General features: G+C 43.4%; 1 protein-coding gene across 1 annotated transcript in view; it reads left to right on the forward strand.

Moving 5' to 3' along the window:
• Window positions 1-12537, forward strand: part of MTK (S-methyl-5-thioribose kinase) — a 36703-nt gene extending 24166 nt beyond the window's left edge. Inside the window, exon 5 of the mRNA XM_087402428.1 lies at window positions 12133-12537. Coding sequence (XP_087258554.1) covers window positions 12133-12301 — 169 coding nt within the window. The 3' untranslated portion in view covers window positions 12302-12537. The remainder of the gene's footprint in view (window positions 1-12132) is intronic.
• Window positions 12538-15692: the final 3155 nt, after the last annotated feature.

Genomic DNA, 15692 nt, shown 5'->3' on the forward strand with positions numbered 1-15692 from the left:
TCAGGGCCCGTCGACCAGTCGAACAAACCAATGGTCTTTCAATCACCACAAACACCCCCCACGAGGGAGTACCATAAGCCAATAGACACAACATCTCTTTGGAGTTTTATGGTGTAGAATCTTTTGGTTGCCAAGAATTTGTGGGACTAGGTCACATGTGAATCTGTGATGAACCTGGTCATGCTCAGATTGTTCTCCGCATGGAGGGAGGGGGGGTCGTAGTGGTGATGCATGGGAAAGGCAACAAGGGCAACAACAAGCTGGTCCAATTGGTCAAGCGACAGTGCAAGCACCTGCAACTATTACTCTTGGGCAGAGGAGTGGGATACTCATGATACCCAAGCACTGTCATTGATTTCACTTAATGTGGAGAGGTTTATAATTCTTTATATTCGGTCCTTCGGCATTCAAAATCAGCTTGGGATATTTTGGAGAACATGTATCAAGTTCTCAATGAGGCTCGAGTCTCATTTTTGCGCAGGAAGCTTGATGGGGTGGACATGAATGAAGGGGACTTCCAGATGCACAGCTTGTTTCCACTACCTTGAACTCCTTACTCCAGTCATATCTTTCTTTTCATACGTTGCTAAATCTTTCTATGAGGGGAAATCCACGTCCTCACACCCCTCAAGAGTTGGTAGCACTCTTATTGTCGCAGGAGCAAACACCAAAGAATATGGCATCACATTCTCGTAGTGGGGAGCAAGCGTTTTCAGCCAGGGAAGTGCAAAAAGAAATATCCACCCAAACATGACCACGGTCATCATTCTTGCAGTACTTATGGTTCTCGCAGCGCATTTGGATATGTAGGTGGGAAGGACAAAAAGGATGCCACAAAGCCTTTTAAGAAAGGTAAATGCTTGTATTGTAAAAAGCCTGGTCATCACATAAGTGAGTGCTCAAAGAGGCTTGCAAAGGAAAGTCAAAAGGAATCTGGTATGGTTGTTTCAGGTTCAGCCCATAATACAGGGACATGATACTTCAGCTAACTACGTTGAGCATGATTGGGCCTTTTTTACTTGAAGCTATGATTCCTCTCGGGAAACACACACTCTCAGCATCAATGAGACGGCTGAAACATGGTATTTTGATAGGGGTGCCTCCCACCAAATCACTTCACGAAGGGTGTTGTTTGACAGGTTATCTACTGCACCTGTTGGCAAGAAGTGTCATGTGCCAATGATTCTTCTTATCCGATTAAAGGGATTGGAGAGCTTTCACTCACAATGGATGGTTCAGATCTTTGCAACCAAGATGTGTTATTTGTCTGTGGGATCAAGAATAATATACATATGTCTCTTTCTCTCGAAGAGGTTATCAGGTCATTTTTTAGGATGATAGATGTCTTCAAGTGCACCCTGATCGGATGCGGAACAATGAGAGCTGTTCCGCAGCTCGGAGTGGGCGGCATGACAGGACAAGAGCAAGCTTTCACACTGGTCGTGCCAGCCAAGGCACAAAGCACGTGCCATTGTCGCGGGATTTCACATGCCTATGGGCTCTAGACGTTGGCATTCTGGGCTTTCCATCTAACCAGTCTTGAAACACGGATCAAGTCCTTAACGTGCACGTGAGCCAGTGGGTAGCAAAACCATGGAGGTGCAAGGAACCTGTTATGCTCTAGCCGAGATAGCATGACCTCGGAAAGATCGGTGGGCATTTTCTCTTAGATGACCGACTTTTGTAATATTTTATGTGCATAAATAAAATGGTCAAGAGAAGTAACTGCCAAGGTCCTAGGTGAGGGTGTAATGGCATTGACTAGGTGGTTCTGAGTGCTAAGGCCTAGGTGCACCTAAATGTGTAATAATGCCAAGGGGCAAATGTTCTAAATTGTGCCCCAAGAGAGGGGTAATTGGTGTACCAAGTAAAAAGGTCTAAAATGATGACATGTGGCAGAGGGAACCATCTAGGGAGTTGTGGGTTTGTGGATAGGCATGAGAGAAAAATTACGTATCATGCGATCCACACGAAATTGGTTGGGTGGATATACGTGATGCCATCGCTTGTGATTGACGAACAAAAGGAGAAGTTTAGGATTTGAGTATATCAATTGGTATCAGAGCGTGCAGGTTTGACAAGGGGGAAAGTAGCAGGGCAGGCTGACGATGAGCTGTGATGGCATGGCGCACCTTCGAGTATTCGACGGACAAGCCTTGCGTGGTTGTGGTTGATGCCAAAAGCTAAGCTCTTACAGGTATTCTGCAAGTGAAAGAGTCGCAGGGCTTGGACCTCCCTGGTGGTCCGACAACGTACGGGTTTGCTGAGGCGATGTGCGCCCGTGTGGAGGTGGCGATAGCAAGTTCCGTCACGTGGGCTACCTCGACGTTACAGTTACCAGACAGGTTGACCTCCAGTGGTTCCAAGATCAATATCAAAATATTGATAGAGTGGAAGGACATAGCTTAACCGTCAACGCGGAGGGTCTACACCAGGCGCGGGATTTGTTGGAGTGAAGCGATATGTGGAGCGGGGTGATAAATCTGCGTAACAGCGGACGAAAAAAATAGATATTCCCGTTTTGCATAGGCCGGAGGATCTCAAAGCATCGTGACTTGTACTTGCGGTTCAAAACCAGCGTAACAAGGTTCAACAAGAGGAGTGATGAGTGATTTCTTGGTCTCAGCGTCGTCTCCGACGATTTACTCCAGGGAGCCAATTTTCTTTTCTTCTATATCAAATTTTAGTTTCGAGTTGCAGGCGATTTAATCCTGTACAGCAGAGGTTGCAGTTTATTATTCCTGTATAACAAAAGGGGAATCTGAAAAAAAAATTTTTTTTCCTTTTGAAACAATGGAGGCAGAGGGACAAGATTTCAGGGTGAATCTTAGTGAATCTAGAGCACGATCTACACAAGTGTCCCATCACACAACACCTACTCTGGTGGGTAGGATTTCAGTATTAGAAGATGCTTTACAGCAAATCATGAACCAGCAGCTTCAAGTGAACGCTGGTCAAAATGAGATTAGGGAGATGGTGCAAGCCTTGTCGGCTAGGCCATCTAGAATTGATAAGGGCAAAGCTCCAGCAGACCAGTATACACTCATCAGAGCGTGCGAAGGTCAAGGTGCCTAATATTGCCAACTATAGACCGAAGAAGTACGCTGGTCGGATGACCGAGCACAGTTCTGATGTGATATCCGACCAGCGCAGTTCTGATGTGATCGAGGTTTGGTTACACAAGTGGGAAGAAGCCTTCGCCATTTGTGAAATCAGATCTGATCTAAAGAAAATCCGTGAGACCACTCACCTGTTTATTGAGGCAGCGGATAGATGGTGGATAAAGCAACAGAAAGATCAAGTTGCCCCTACCACCTGGGAAGGGTTTAAAGCTGAATTTAAGAAACGCTTTCTTCCACTTGACGAAGAGTCCTGAGCTTGGGATGCTTATAGAAACCTTCGCCAGAGGAATTTGTTGGTGGGAGAGTACACTGACAAGTTCAGGGAATGTGTTATGAAGATAACGGACCCTCTCCCTATGTCGGTTCAGTTAAAAGACTATATCTATGGACTGAACGACAAGATTAAAATGGAAGTTCGGGCTAAATATGTAACAACATTAGATGAATCTATTGCAGTAGCCCTGAACTATGAGGATGCCAGAGGTAGATCTAGTGGATTTGTGCAGGCAGGGACTCAGTATGAGTACCCGAGAAAAGGGGGATTTCAGAGAAAATGGACTTCAAAGACAATTGTCTCGCAGCCAAGTGGCCAAACCAAGCTGGTGAAGCCGGTTGAGGGACCAGCAAAAACAAGTACCACTGTTGGGGTGAAAAGGAAAATAACTCCAATGGCAGCCCGGGCTTGGTCAAAGTCCTCGTTGACCCTCGAGCAAAAAGAGAAAGCTAGAAAAGAAGGATTGTGCTTCGGCTGCCTTTAGCGACATCAGTGGAAAGATTGTCCACTGAATAAAGACCGTTGCACGGCCAATATGATAATATCTGAATGCGACGCGGAAATGCAGGAGAGTCCCAATGCGGAACATATGCAGATGCAATTGGCGGGACCTTCTCAGAGGTTAGTACCTGTGTTGTTAAGTGTGTCTGTTACTAAGTTAGTAAGCGGTGCACCTGATAACATCCTTTCAAAGCCCGCAACAACGGGGTATACGGTTTTCGATGAGCGTGAGTTGATTAAGATGAAAGGACAAGTAGCCAGTCATGATGTGATTGTGTTGTTTGACTCAGCGTCAACACACAATGTAATCAACTCGAAGCTTATTAAGAGGCTCAAGTTGAAAACTAGTCCGTCTGACTATGCTTATACGGTCAGGATGGCGGACGGAAGTTCAACTGAAGTATGGGACCAAAGGGTTACCCAGTTGGAACTTCGAATTCATGACTTGGCATTTACCAAAGGGTTACGCAAATATAGCCATAGGTATGGCTTGGCATTTTTGAAAAAATCCAGCCATTGATTGGAAAAAGCATATTTACCAGTTCAAGATGAACGGGGAAGAATATGTTTTATGAGGTGAAAAGGATTTACCTTGAGGACCATCAATTTCAGCCATGGAAATTCGGAAGACTCCGAAAGAGTTTCTGTGTCTGTGTATAGCATCGGTAGAGTCGATTGATGATGCATCGACTAGCACTGAGGCTACCCAAGATGGGAAAATGACCGAGTTGGCTAAAGAGATATCAGAGAAGTTCTCTAAATGTTTTAGGGATGAACTACCTTATGGGTTACCTCCAGAGCGGAATGTTCAGCATAAGATTGAACTGATCCCGGGGGCAGAACCTGTAAATAGACCTCCCTATAGAATGAGTTTTACTGAAGAGGCGGAGGTGCGTAGACAACTGGAAGAATACCTCAAGTTGGAGCAGATTCAACCAAGTTTCTCACCTTTTGCTTCGCTAGTGATATTAAAGAAGAAAAAGGATGATACGTTTCGCCTCTGTATAGATTACTAAGCATTGAATAATATCACTGCTAAGCACAGGTATCCGATGGCTCGGATTGATGATTTGCTAGATGCATTACATAGAGCCGTGATTTTCAGCAAGATAGATCTTAAGTGTGGCTACCATCAGATCCGGATTAGAGCCGAGGATGTGCATAAAACCGCTTTCAGAAGCACGTTTGGTCATTATGAGTTTTTGGTAATGCCCTTCGGACTTACCAATCTCCGGCTACATTCGTCATGCTTATGAACGATTTACTGTAGTACATTTTATTGACGATATTCTAGTGTTCAGTAAAAATATTATTGAACATCGTGAACACTTAAGAATAGTGTTCAGTACTTTGAGGGAAGCCAGTCTTTATGTAAATAAAAAGAAAACTATAATGTGTATGGTTAGGCTTGAATATTTAGGATTCATAATTACTCCAAAGGGGGTAGAAATGGATCCGAAGAAAGTGGCTGCGATACTAACTTGGCCAATCCCTCAGAGCGCGTTGCGATCATTCTTGGGGTTTGTCCAATTTTATAAAAGGCATATCAAAGGATAGTATCGCCATTGACTGATCTGACCTTAGATAAAGTACCTTTTATATGGAGACAGCATCAACAAGAAAGTTTTAACACCATAAAACAAGCTGTGGTCACAGGACCGGTGTTAAAAATAGTTGATCCCCAGAAACCGTTGTTCCTGGAAACCGATGCCAGTGGCATTGCGGTAGGAGCAGTTCTCCTTCAAGAGGGAAGGGCAGTAGCCTTTGAAAGCAAGAAGCTTTCTCCCTCTCAGAGAAATTGGCCAACTCATGAATTGGAGTTGTATGCTGTTATCCATGCTTTGAAAACATGGAGGCATTATTTGTATGGTTCAGAGTTTTATGTGGATGTGGATCATGACACTCTGAAACATTTTTGTAAATAGCTTGACTTGAGGGGCCGCCAAGCTAGGTGGGCAGAGCTCATGCAGGAGTTTAATTTGACGATTCGGTACCGAAGAGAAAAAGATAATAAGGTTGTTGATGCATTGTCTTGCATTATGCACAATATGAGTTTCGCGGTATTAGAGAGTGCTCTAATGACCGAGATCAGAGAAACTCATAAGGTGGACGAGTTTGTCCAGAGCTTATGGCCTAAAGCTCATGTGTTTAGACCTGGGGAAAACGAAAAGGATGACCTGGCATCCAGAAAAGGCCAAACTTATGCAAGATATACCATAAGGGATGGTATACTGAAAAGAAATGGCAAGGTTGTAGTACGTAGTCAGAATGATCTCAGGCAGAGAGTCATTCGACAGTGCCATGATAGCCCATGTGCGGGACACCCAGGAGTCGAGAAGACATATGATCTCGTGAAGCGAGATTTCTTTTGGCCAAAGATGAAAAAGCATATTCATGAATATGTGACACGGTGTTTCTCGTGTCAAGTAAGTAAGGCCGAGCGGGTGAAGCCACCCGGACTTTTACAGTCCTTGGAAATACCACTGAGTAAGTAGGAGAGCATTTCCATGGACTTTATTGTAGGGCTGCCTACGACACAAGGAGGGTATGATTCTATCCTTGTGGTGGTTGATCGTCTAACCAAGATGGCTCACTTCATTCCAACTAGAGAGTCTGTTAGTGCCCCGCAAGTAGCGGATTTGTTTATTAGACATATATTTCGTCTGCATGGATTGCCTAGATCCATAGTGTCAGATAGAGATGTCAGATTTACCGGTCATTTTTGGACCACGGTGTTTGAGACACTAAGGACTGAGTTGGGAATGAGTAGTGGGGATGAGACGGATGGTCAGACGGAGTGAGTCAACCAGACTTTAAACGATATGCTGAGAGCATATGTGTCATTGAGGCAACATACATTGGACAAATGGTTGCCATTGTTGGAGTTTGCCTACAATGATAGAAAACATTCCTCTACGGGGTTCAGTCCGTTTGAGCTGAACTATGGTTATAGACCAGCAAATCCAACTATAGTTGGAGTACCTCAGAAAGTGCCTAGTGCCGCGAACTTTGTGGTTCAGATGCGGGAGATGCTAGCACTTGCGAGAGCTAATATCCGCCAGGCTATGGATAGAGCCAAGGTGTATGCGGATGAAAACCGGTCTATAAGAGTATTTAAGGAAGGAGAAAAAGTTTTTCTCAGAGTTCGTTCGCACTCGAAGTCGTTAACTTCAGGAGAGTGTGCTAAGTTATCACCTCGATACTGTGGGCCGTGGTTAATTCTAAAGAGAATAGGCAAGGTAGCTTATAAATTAGAATTGCCACAGGGGTGTAAGGTGCACCCAATGTTTCATGTTTCTCGTTTAAAGAAATTTTTGCATATGGGTGACTCACTAATCGAAGGTGTTGTTTTGTTTCAGGAGATAGAGGATAATGCAAGACGCAAACCAACAAGAATCCTGGACCGAGGAACAATGCAAGTGCGCAATCGGAAGATCCCCACGGTGTTGGTTGCATGGCATGGTCTACCTCTATCGGAAGCTACCTGGGAATCCGTATACCAGTTACAGAGAGTGTTCCTAGATTTCATCATCGAGGACGCTGATGCTTGAAGAGGGAAGGAATGTTATGCTCTAGCCGAGATAGCATGACCTCGGAAAGATCGGTGGGCATTTTCTCTTAGATGACCGACTTTTGTAATATTTTATGTGCGTAAATAAAATGATCAAGAGAAGTAACTGCCAAGGTCCTAGGTGAGGGTGTAATGGCATTGACTAGGTGGTTTTGAGTGCTAAGGCCTAGGTGCACCTAAATGTGTAATAATGCCAAGGGGCAAATGTTCTAAATTGTGTCCCAAGATTCTTTTTCCTCAGTAGTAGAGGCTGGAGACCCTCCAGAGTTCCTCATTGGGAGACTTTTGGTATTACTGCGGATCAGCAGAGGCACTTCTGGAGGAGGCTCTGGAAATCCCACAGGAATAGAACGATCACTATCTTCTTTTGGCTTTCTATCCATGGAGGGATTGCAGTGAACCTTTGGAGGTCCAGATTCGATTCGGAGCCGACCCTACTTGCCCTCGTTGCCTTTCTGCTTCGGAGTCTATTCAGCATTGCTTATGGGATTGCAGACAGGCGAGATTGATTTGGATGGGGATAGCCAGGATCTTCAGTCACTTTGCCCATTCCCCACTTTTTATGACTTGGGGCTCGGTGGCTTGGCTTTCTCTTACAGGACCTCAGGTTTTCTATGAGGGACTTGACTCCTCTCGGGCCATTTCGGTTCGACGTCATCGGGTTGAGTTCTGCTCGTTGGATGTGGTTCCACACCGTCCTTTTACAGCTGTACATGCCTCTGTGGATACTTCTTGGGAGATTATAGCGAGCATAGCAGCCTGGCATATCTGGAGAGCCAGATGCACAGAGGCTATGGAGGGTACTCAGGTTCATCCCTCGCACACATTGGCTAGTATCTGGACAGACATCGTACACACTCTAATGGCCGTATGGACGGGTATGCAGGGGGACTCCCGTGCAGCCTCAGCTAGGAGGGCTTCTTTCTTCAGGGAATGGAAGGATTCTCCTTTCTTCTCTGAATCTACTACAGGGTTGAGATGGCACTTTCAGCCTCAGCCTTGGCTTCTTTCCACCTCACTCTGAGGGGTTTTTTATTATCCTCATGATTTCATGATGTATTCCGCTTTGAGCTTGCTCTCGCGGGTTTTTGTTCTTACTTAATAGAAGTCTTTTTCATGGAAAAAAAAAAAAAATTTGTGACCCAAGAGAGGGGTAATTGGTGTACCAAGTAAAAAGGTCTAAAATGATGACATGTGACAGAGGGAACCATCTAGGGAGTTGTGGGTTTGTGGATAGGCATGAGAGAAAAATTATGTATTTGAAGTAACATGCGCTCCACGAAATTGGCTGGGTGGATATACGTGATGCCATCGCCTGTGATTGACGAACAAAAGGAGAAGTTTAGGATTTGAGTATATCAGAACCTGAGAGGTGGATTCTCCCCTGCGGGGTGCACCATTGACCGTGACAGAGAGACTATGCCTTGGTGTTGATAGGCACACTTTGTCATGGGTTATTCCAGCTTGATGCCTATGAAAACGAGCACATTCAGCTTGTGTTGCTTCCACCTCTGCCATGTAGGATGGCGAGTTATGGCATGCCAAGTTTGGGCATGTGAATTATGGAAGCCTAGAAGGCTGATGCCTTACCTTGTATCGAGGCCCCTCATAATCATATAAGCATAGGTTTCCTTTTCCCAAAGATGGTGCAGTCGGGGATGCGAGAAATTGCAGCTAGTACTCAGTGATGTTTTTGGTCCGATGTGGACACCATCTCCTGTATTTTGTCACCTTTATAGATGACTTCACAAGATTTACCTGGGTATTTTCTTTAAAGGAGAAATCTGATGTTTTCATTGTGTTCAAGCCTGCTTTTCTTTAATTTAAAAAAGAGAGTTAAATTGAGTATGCATGTGCTTTCTAAGTGAGGAAACTAATTTTGCATTATTGTAGGAAGCAGTACATAAGTGCAAGTGGTTCCTTTAGTATTTTATGTTTTAAATAATTCATTCTTTTTGTCATTCATACTTATGTGAGAAATAAATAAATAAATAAATAAATATTAACTTCTGCGGCGGGAGACCTCATGGGCCTATGGGACAAAGTACACCAAATAAAAAAGAAAAGCATACAAGCCTCATAGGGCTGAAGCAAAGGACGCGCTAGGGGCCTTGCTAATTGCTACACTAAACTAAGCTATAGAGCTCAAGGCTCAGACAAACACTGGAGCTAAGAGACTGAAACTTCAAAACTGAAACCCAGCACTGTGGTGGCTCTTTGGTGGGCTGCAAAGATCTCCCATATCTGCGTTTGTCGAGTTTTCAGTGGGGGGCATGGTCTCCTGGACCTCTGTATCTGATGGGCTATGTCAAGGGTGACTCCTCATCTTTGACGGTCCCCATTGAGGAGGGTGGATAGGTTGGACCTCTCTATCATGGGTGCTCTGGTCACTCTCCGTGCCGTGCGTGGGCTCTCTGTCCCTTGCTCGGCATTACCATATCGTCTCTCTCCACTGATCCACACTGCTCACAAGTCAGCTTTCCTCCTCCACCCCATTGTGTCTTGGAGCCAAGTCAAATGCATAGAAGTCCGTGACATGTCGTTGTGCTCTGTTTGCCTAAGCATCCTGTGATGATGTCGCTGCCTGTTTGATTTGTCATAGTAGCAATCTTTGTGCTGCATCTCAATCAGATAGAGCCCAATGCAGACTTGGAAATGGAAGTGCATTAGTCGTGAGTGGAACAAAGAAGTGTCCCTTTGGAAGAGACAGTGTCGTCCTTGGATCTCATAGTAGGCTAGACAAACACATAAGAAATGCTCCTTTATCTCAACTTGCACTTGCAGTTCTGGTGCTCTCTAGGTATCCTGCAAGCTCCCCCTGCCTGAATGTCCAGCTCATGTGACAAGACCTGCATTTTTCCAATGGCAATCCTCAATGCATGTGAAACTCCTTTGTCCTTGAGATACTGGGGTCTGATGATGAGTCCATCTTCCGATACTCTCAAGAAGTGGATCTTGGTGGGGAACTCTTGGTCCCCCCAAGCTCGAGATGTATGTAGCTGGAAGAGATCTAAGCGTATGATATGGTTAATCTCATCTCAAGGGATCCACTCGGGTAGTATATCCATGCTATACTCAAAGGGGCGATGCCGGTCCATCTAGATACCATGACTAGCAAACCATGTGGATACATATGCATACCATATTGCATCAACCCCACTCTCTGCTAGTCGTATGGGTGACTCTAGTGAGTAGTCTCCAGTGAGGTAAGGCCTAAACTTGGTGGAGGAATGTCATTGTTTGGAAAATGGCATCGACTTGGAGAGGTGTCATGGCGAAATGTGCCTTTTCTATATGATGGGGAATCTAGGGCTTACTCCGAATCATCCTAGAACCCATAATCATCTGTAACCGCGCTCAAATCTCCTCCACTCAATCGCCGAGAGGCCACTCACCCAAAAAGGTGTTCCGTACATGGTAATCAATCTCACTAGTGTTCCGAAAAGCTAGCCCTTTGTCAACGGGTCCTGAAAATGCACCTGAAAGCACTCTTTGTCTAGTCGAGCCAAAGCTCCTTGTCCTCGTGTGCAGTTCTAGTGATGCATCTCGCCATCTCAAGGAGAGCTTGTAGCTAGTGATTGGCATGTAGATTTTTTGGAACTTCATTTGTGTGTGCATCATTGAGATTCTACATGCGCTTGTGAGAAGGGTATCACATTCTAGTGAGCCTTCATCCGTGTATTCTTTCAGGCCTGAACGTGCTTTAGACAGATTAACATTGGGCTTAAGGTTCAGCAAAATTTTTCTTCTTTCCCCCTCTTTGCTGCCCATCCAGCATCTAGGTGGGAATGCAGGCATGGTTTACTACTATTGATTCATTGATAGAGGCTGACTGGACAGACAGCTCCGATTAAGGATATCTGGTTTGTTGATAATTATACTGACCTCTAGTTAGCATCTTGGTGCACTGGGATAGCAGCCCAGCCTTCTCTCAATGTGTTGTCAAGCTCTTGGTAATGGAGCATCAACAAGGATTACATCACTCCCAAGGATTGGATAGGCTCAAGAGGATCTTACTGGATCTCTTCATAGATGTGTGCAGCTTGGAGTGGACAATTCCCCACTATCCAGATCATGACAACCCACCAGATTCCTCCTTTTGATTCCTTGCAAGGCATGGGTTTGTGAATTTGTAAAGAGAATGATGAGGAACATAACAAGATTTCTGAGTACTGTAGCGTGGCCTTATGTTTTCTCTTTAGGCATGGGTTAGACTTTGTAATTCATTCTGGTATTGAGCACTGCATCTGGGAAATACTGGCTCTCACTGTTGTCAAGGGATAAGATAGATTGAGGTATGGGTGTAGTAGAGATTTGCTTTATTGCACTTTTAGACTTTTAGTCAATTTAGTAGGTTGCAAGTGCCCCAGCTTTTGCTAAACTTTGTCCAATTGCTTTTTTCATAAACATGAACTCATTATTGGCACTCGCTAAAGAAAGCTAGCATATATGGACATTGTAGCGAAGTTTGAAAGAACAAATGTGAGAAGGAGAGATAGGGTAGGCATTGATTTCCTATGTATTTAATACAAAATATTCTCACCACAAGGTAGACGAGGAGAAATCAAATGAACATTAAGGAGGGGAGTGATTATATGCCTTAATTGATTTTTAAAATGAACTGCATCTGAATTCTGAACCGATATTTCTTGTTTCTGTTGCAGGAGAATAGTTGGGATTGCACATGTGGAGGATTTCGAGTCTATACAAGATCCCGATAGACGTGCAGTGTGTGAACGGCGAGCTTTAAAGCTAGCAAAACAGTTGATGAAGCAAAGGCAGGATCTCTCATCTATCGAGCAGATTATTGAGTTAATGAGCAGGGAGCCGTAACCCATGGCCAGGCAGTTTCATGCCATAAAATGGGCAAAACAGTAGATGAAGCAAGGCAGGCTTTTCAATATTCAGGGGTTTCACTTGAAAAGAAAATACCAAACACAGCGACATACACGGGATAACTGATAGCATATCTAGCATTCTTATTTTTATATGTTTATATTAGCACTAGGGAGTGGTTTTGTAGTCATTTGTTAATGCGTTTCCCTTGGGTCTTTTATGGTGTTACTCTACCTAGTATTATTTTTCCTGTATTATAATATCTTGTTTATACCTTGTTTATATTGTGTCCCAATCGTCATGGTTTTGTCTTGGAAGTGTTCCCTTACATGCATGGATGATTTTTGCACATAGACTGAAACTTTTATATTGGGGTTCTAAGTGTGCCTTTCCTCATCCCCTTCCCAATAAACTAGACTATGCTGACCCGGCCTTTCCTCATCCCTTTTCCCCATTACACTAGAGGCCGGCATAGGAAATCCTAGAATTTGTGATGTAGGGTTTTGTGCAGCAATAACTGGTGTTTGTTTCTGTGGTGTATACTTTCCACCACGACCTCCCCTACCTCTTCCAAATCCTTAACATAGTAAGCTAGTTTTGGACAGAAAGATGTGTTTTCTCTTCTTTACGGGCCATCCTCATAGAATGTGATATACCCAACCAACTGGTTTCGGAATCCGTCCAATAAATTGGAGTCATTTACCATTCTCAACGAAAAGAGTTTAGCATTACAAAAACATAATAACAGAAAGACAATACTTAAACCTCCATAGAAAACTTTAACAAGCACACCTTTTAAAAAACTCATAGCAGCAAACAAAAATCAAATCTTAGAGATCTTGTCGTAGCTTTCCAAAGAATAAACACATCTAATGTTGTACTTGAGGCGAAATTAGTGAAGGTAGAATATCCTAAGAGAGGATTGAGTCTGTAATATGCATCAATCTAGAGACTCCGAGCATGAGCAATATACACACCTCATATGTTGGGCCCACCAACACTTTTGTCACCCATCTAGCTTTATGCCTCTCTTTAGGCAACTAGAAAAATTCTAGGGTCCTAATTTTAACATTATGGTAGGGTATTAGATAAGGCACACACCTTAGCAAGATAATCATGAGTACAAATACATGTGAAATATAAAAAAATTGTCACAATTGAAATAGAATTACAATATTTTTAAGATTTCATATGTATTTGTGGTCATACTTAGTGTTGTAGCTTATTTCTTAACTTCATAGCACTATTTTTGCTTTGTAATTATATTCTTTGGATGCAAAATGTTACTAGAATACTATGATGATCCAAAGTAACATTTTTCTTTGGACGATCCAAAATAATTACTAGAATATTTTTGTGCAAAGTAATATTCGTAGCATTTTTTTTGCATTGTAATTATATTCTTTGGATGATAAAAGCTTTATGATCATTACTATTTAGAATTTCTCTACAACTCACAATATAATTTTCATTACTATGATGTCGGTACCTTTAATATGTATAATATCATAATTCAAAAGTATTATATGAGCTTTCTTGTTTAATTTTATATAATCAAATTGATATTGATACAATTTATGCTTGTTTCTTTTCTGTTAGTACAGTTTTTTTAAACCTAGGTGAGCGAGGCAGTTGTTAAAAAACAAAGTGGTTGACTCTTGAGTAAAAACTAGAGGTGGTTGCACTTATGGGTTATAGTGCACATGTTGTGGAAGTCCCTACGTGGATGAAAGCCAACATGCTTGCTCCATTTAATGCATTTTAAGCTTTTGCTTACTGTGCAAGCTGCTTGAAAAAGTGGATGCACCTTAGGTATACTTGTGGGATTGGTTCTTCTATGTGAAGTGGTATCAAAGCAATGCATTCCATAGATGTGACTTCAAATTTTGCATCATTTTCGTATTAGAGCACAATCAACTTCAAGTCACATTGCATCAATTTTGTTGATGATGGACTTGCTCAACAAAATGATCTACATGGCCAGTTGTGTTTGTTAACCATAATATTCCATTATTTATGACGATAAGTATTTTTATTCATTTTTATATGGATATACACTAATGCAATATGCTCAACATATTTACTAAGCAATTTTTAATGCCTATACATTTATGGGTTGTGAATGTGTTAGAAAGAAATCCCTATAGAGTATCTCGCGGCGGAAGACTAATAGAGCATCCCAGGAATTACACGTGGGAAGTGTTTAATTATGGAATCAAATGCTTCTTTACTTGTATGTACTTCACAACCACGAGTGTGTATGCAAGCCATTTACGTTCAAAATCGGACACAATACAAAAGAGAGATGTAGAGTCCCACCAAACCGTGGTCCTCTGATCTTACCAAAAGCTCTCCTACAATATCCTTGGCACCTCTAGATCCCTAATCCCACCTACTCCTCTTTGAGCTTATGTAGACTCTCCATTTGTGATCCACGTACCTTACTGTCTTGGAAGATAGCCTAGGGTCAGCCCCTTGCTGAGCTAAGTCTGTAGCTCCTTAGTTCCCAATTCTCCTCCTGGATGTAGGCCCAATTGGTACTGCTTTGCTGCTCCTTCTGCTCCTTGGATTGCTGAATTGCTGGATACCAAGTGAGGCACCAAAGGCCTCATTGTATAAGGCTCAACCCGGATAGCTTGGTAGGGGTAAAATAAATGAGCCATTCAGCCCTACCAGCCAACCTAGGTACTATGTATAACAGCCCCTTGTGGGGGCACACAATTTGAGGGATGGCTGGCCCAACCTAGCCATATGTTAGGTTGCCACTGGTCCAGGCATGTGTAGCCCCCGACCTGCTCCAAGGCCTTTACCATGCCCATATGTTGCCCAAACCTAATGTGGTTATAGCACCTTCCTGCTGCTACAATTTTGCCTCCTGCCAGGCCTATTGCAGCCTCTGGATTAGCTCCATACGCAGCCCTACAAGTTTATGTACTGTCTTGTATTGTTGATGATATTATCGCTAACTCATCACAGTTGTTTGTGTGTAAACCCTGCGCAATGATCCCCTCTCCAATCGTGGACAGCCTTTGGACATGGCTCTGCAAGATCTACCCTCCATGGTCGCTCTACACTACCAGATACATGTTTCTGTTTGTTGCCCACATGGCAGCTTGTTTGCTGCCCATGTCGTAGCGCCCTTTTTCTGCTTTTCCATACGTGAGTGTTGCCCACATGACAGCCATGATGCTGTCCATGTGGAAGTCCCATCCTACCTTGGTCCCCCCCCCCCCAATTCACTCCTCATTGGGGATGGATCCAAAATCACTAAGAATGTGGGAGTGATGAGGAAGATGAGAAGCTAACTGGTGAGATGCTACAAGGAAAAGGGGGAGATGAAATTATCTCATGAAACCTATGAGTAGATTGCTACATTTGTGCTATATTA

Source organism: Dipteris shenzhenensis, chromosome 31 (genome assembly GCF_047967505.1).
Source record: "Dipteris shenzhenensis isolate YYH24624 ecotype China chromosome 31, Dip_SZ_1.0, whole genome shotgun sequence".
In the NCBI taxonomy this organism is placed as follows: domain Eukaryota; kingdom Viridiplantae; phylum Streptophyta; class Polypodiopsida; order Gleicheniales; family Dipteridaceae; genus Dipteris; species Dipteris shenzhenensis.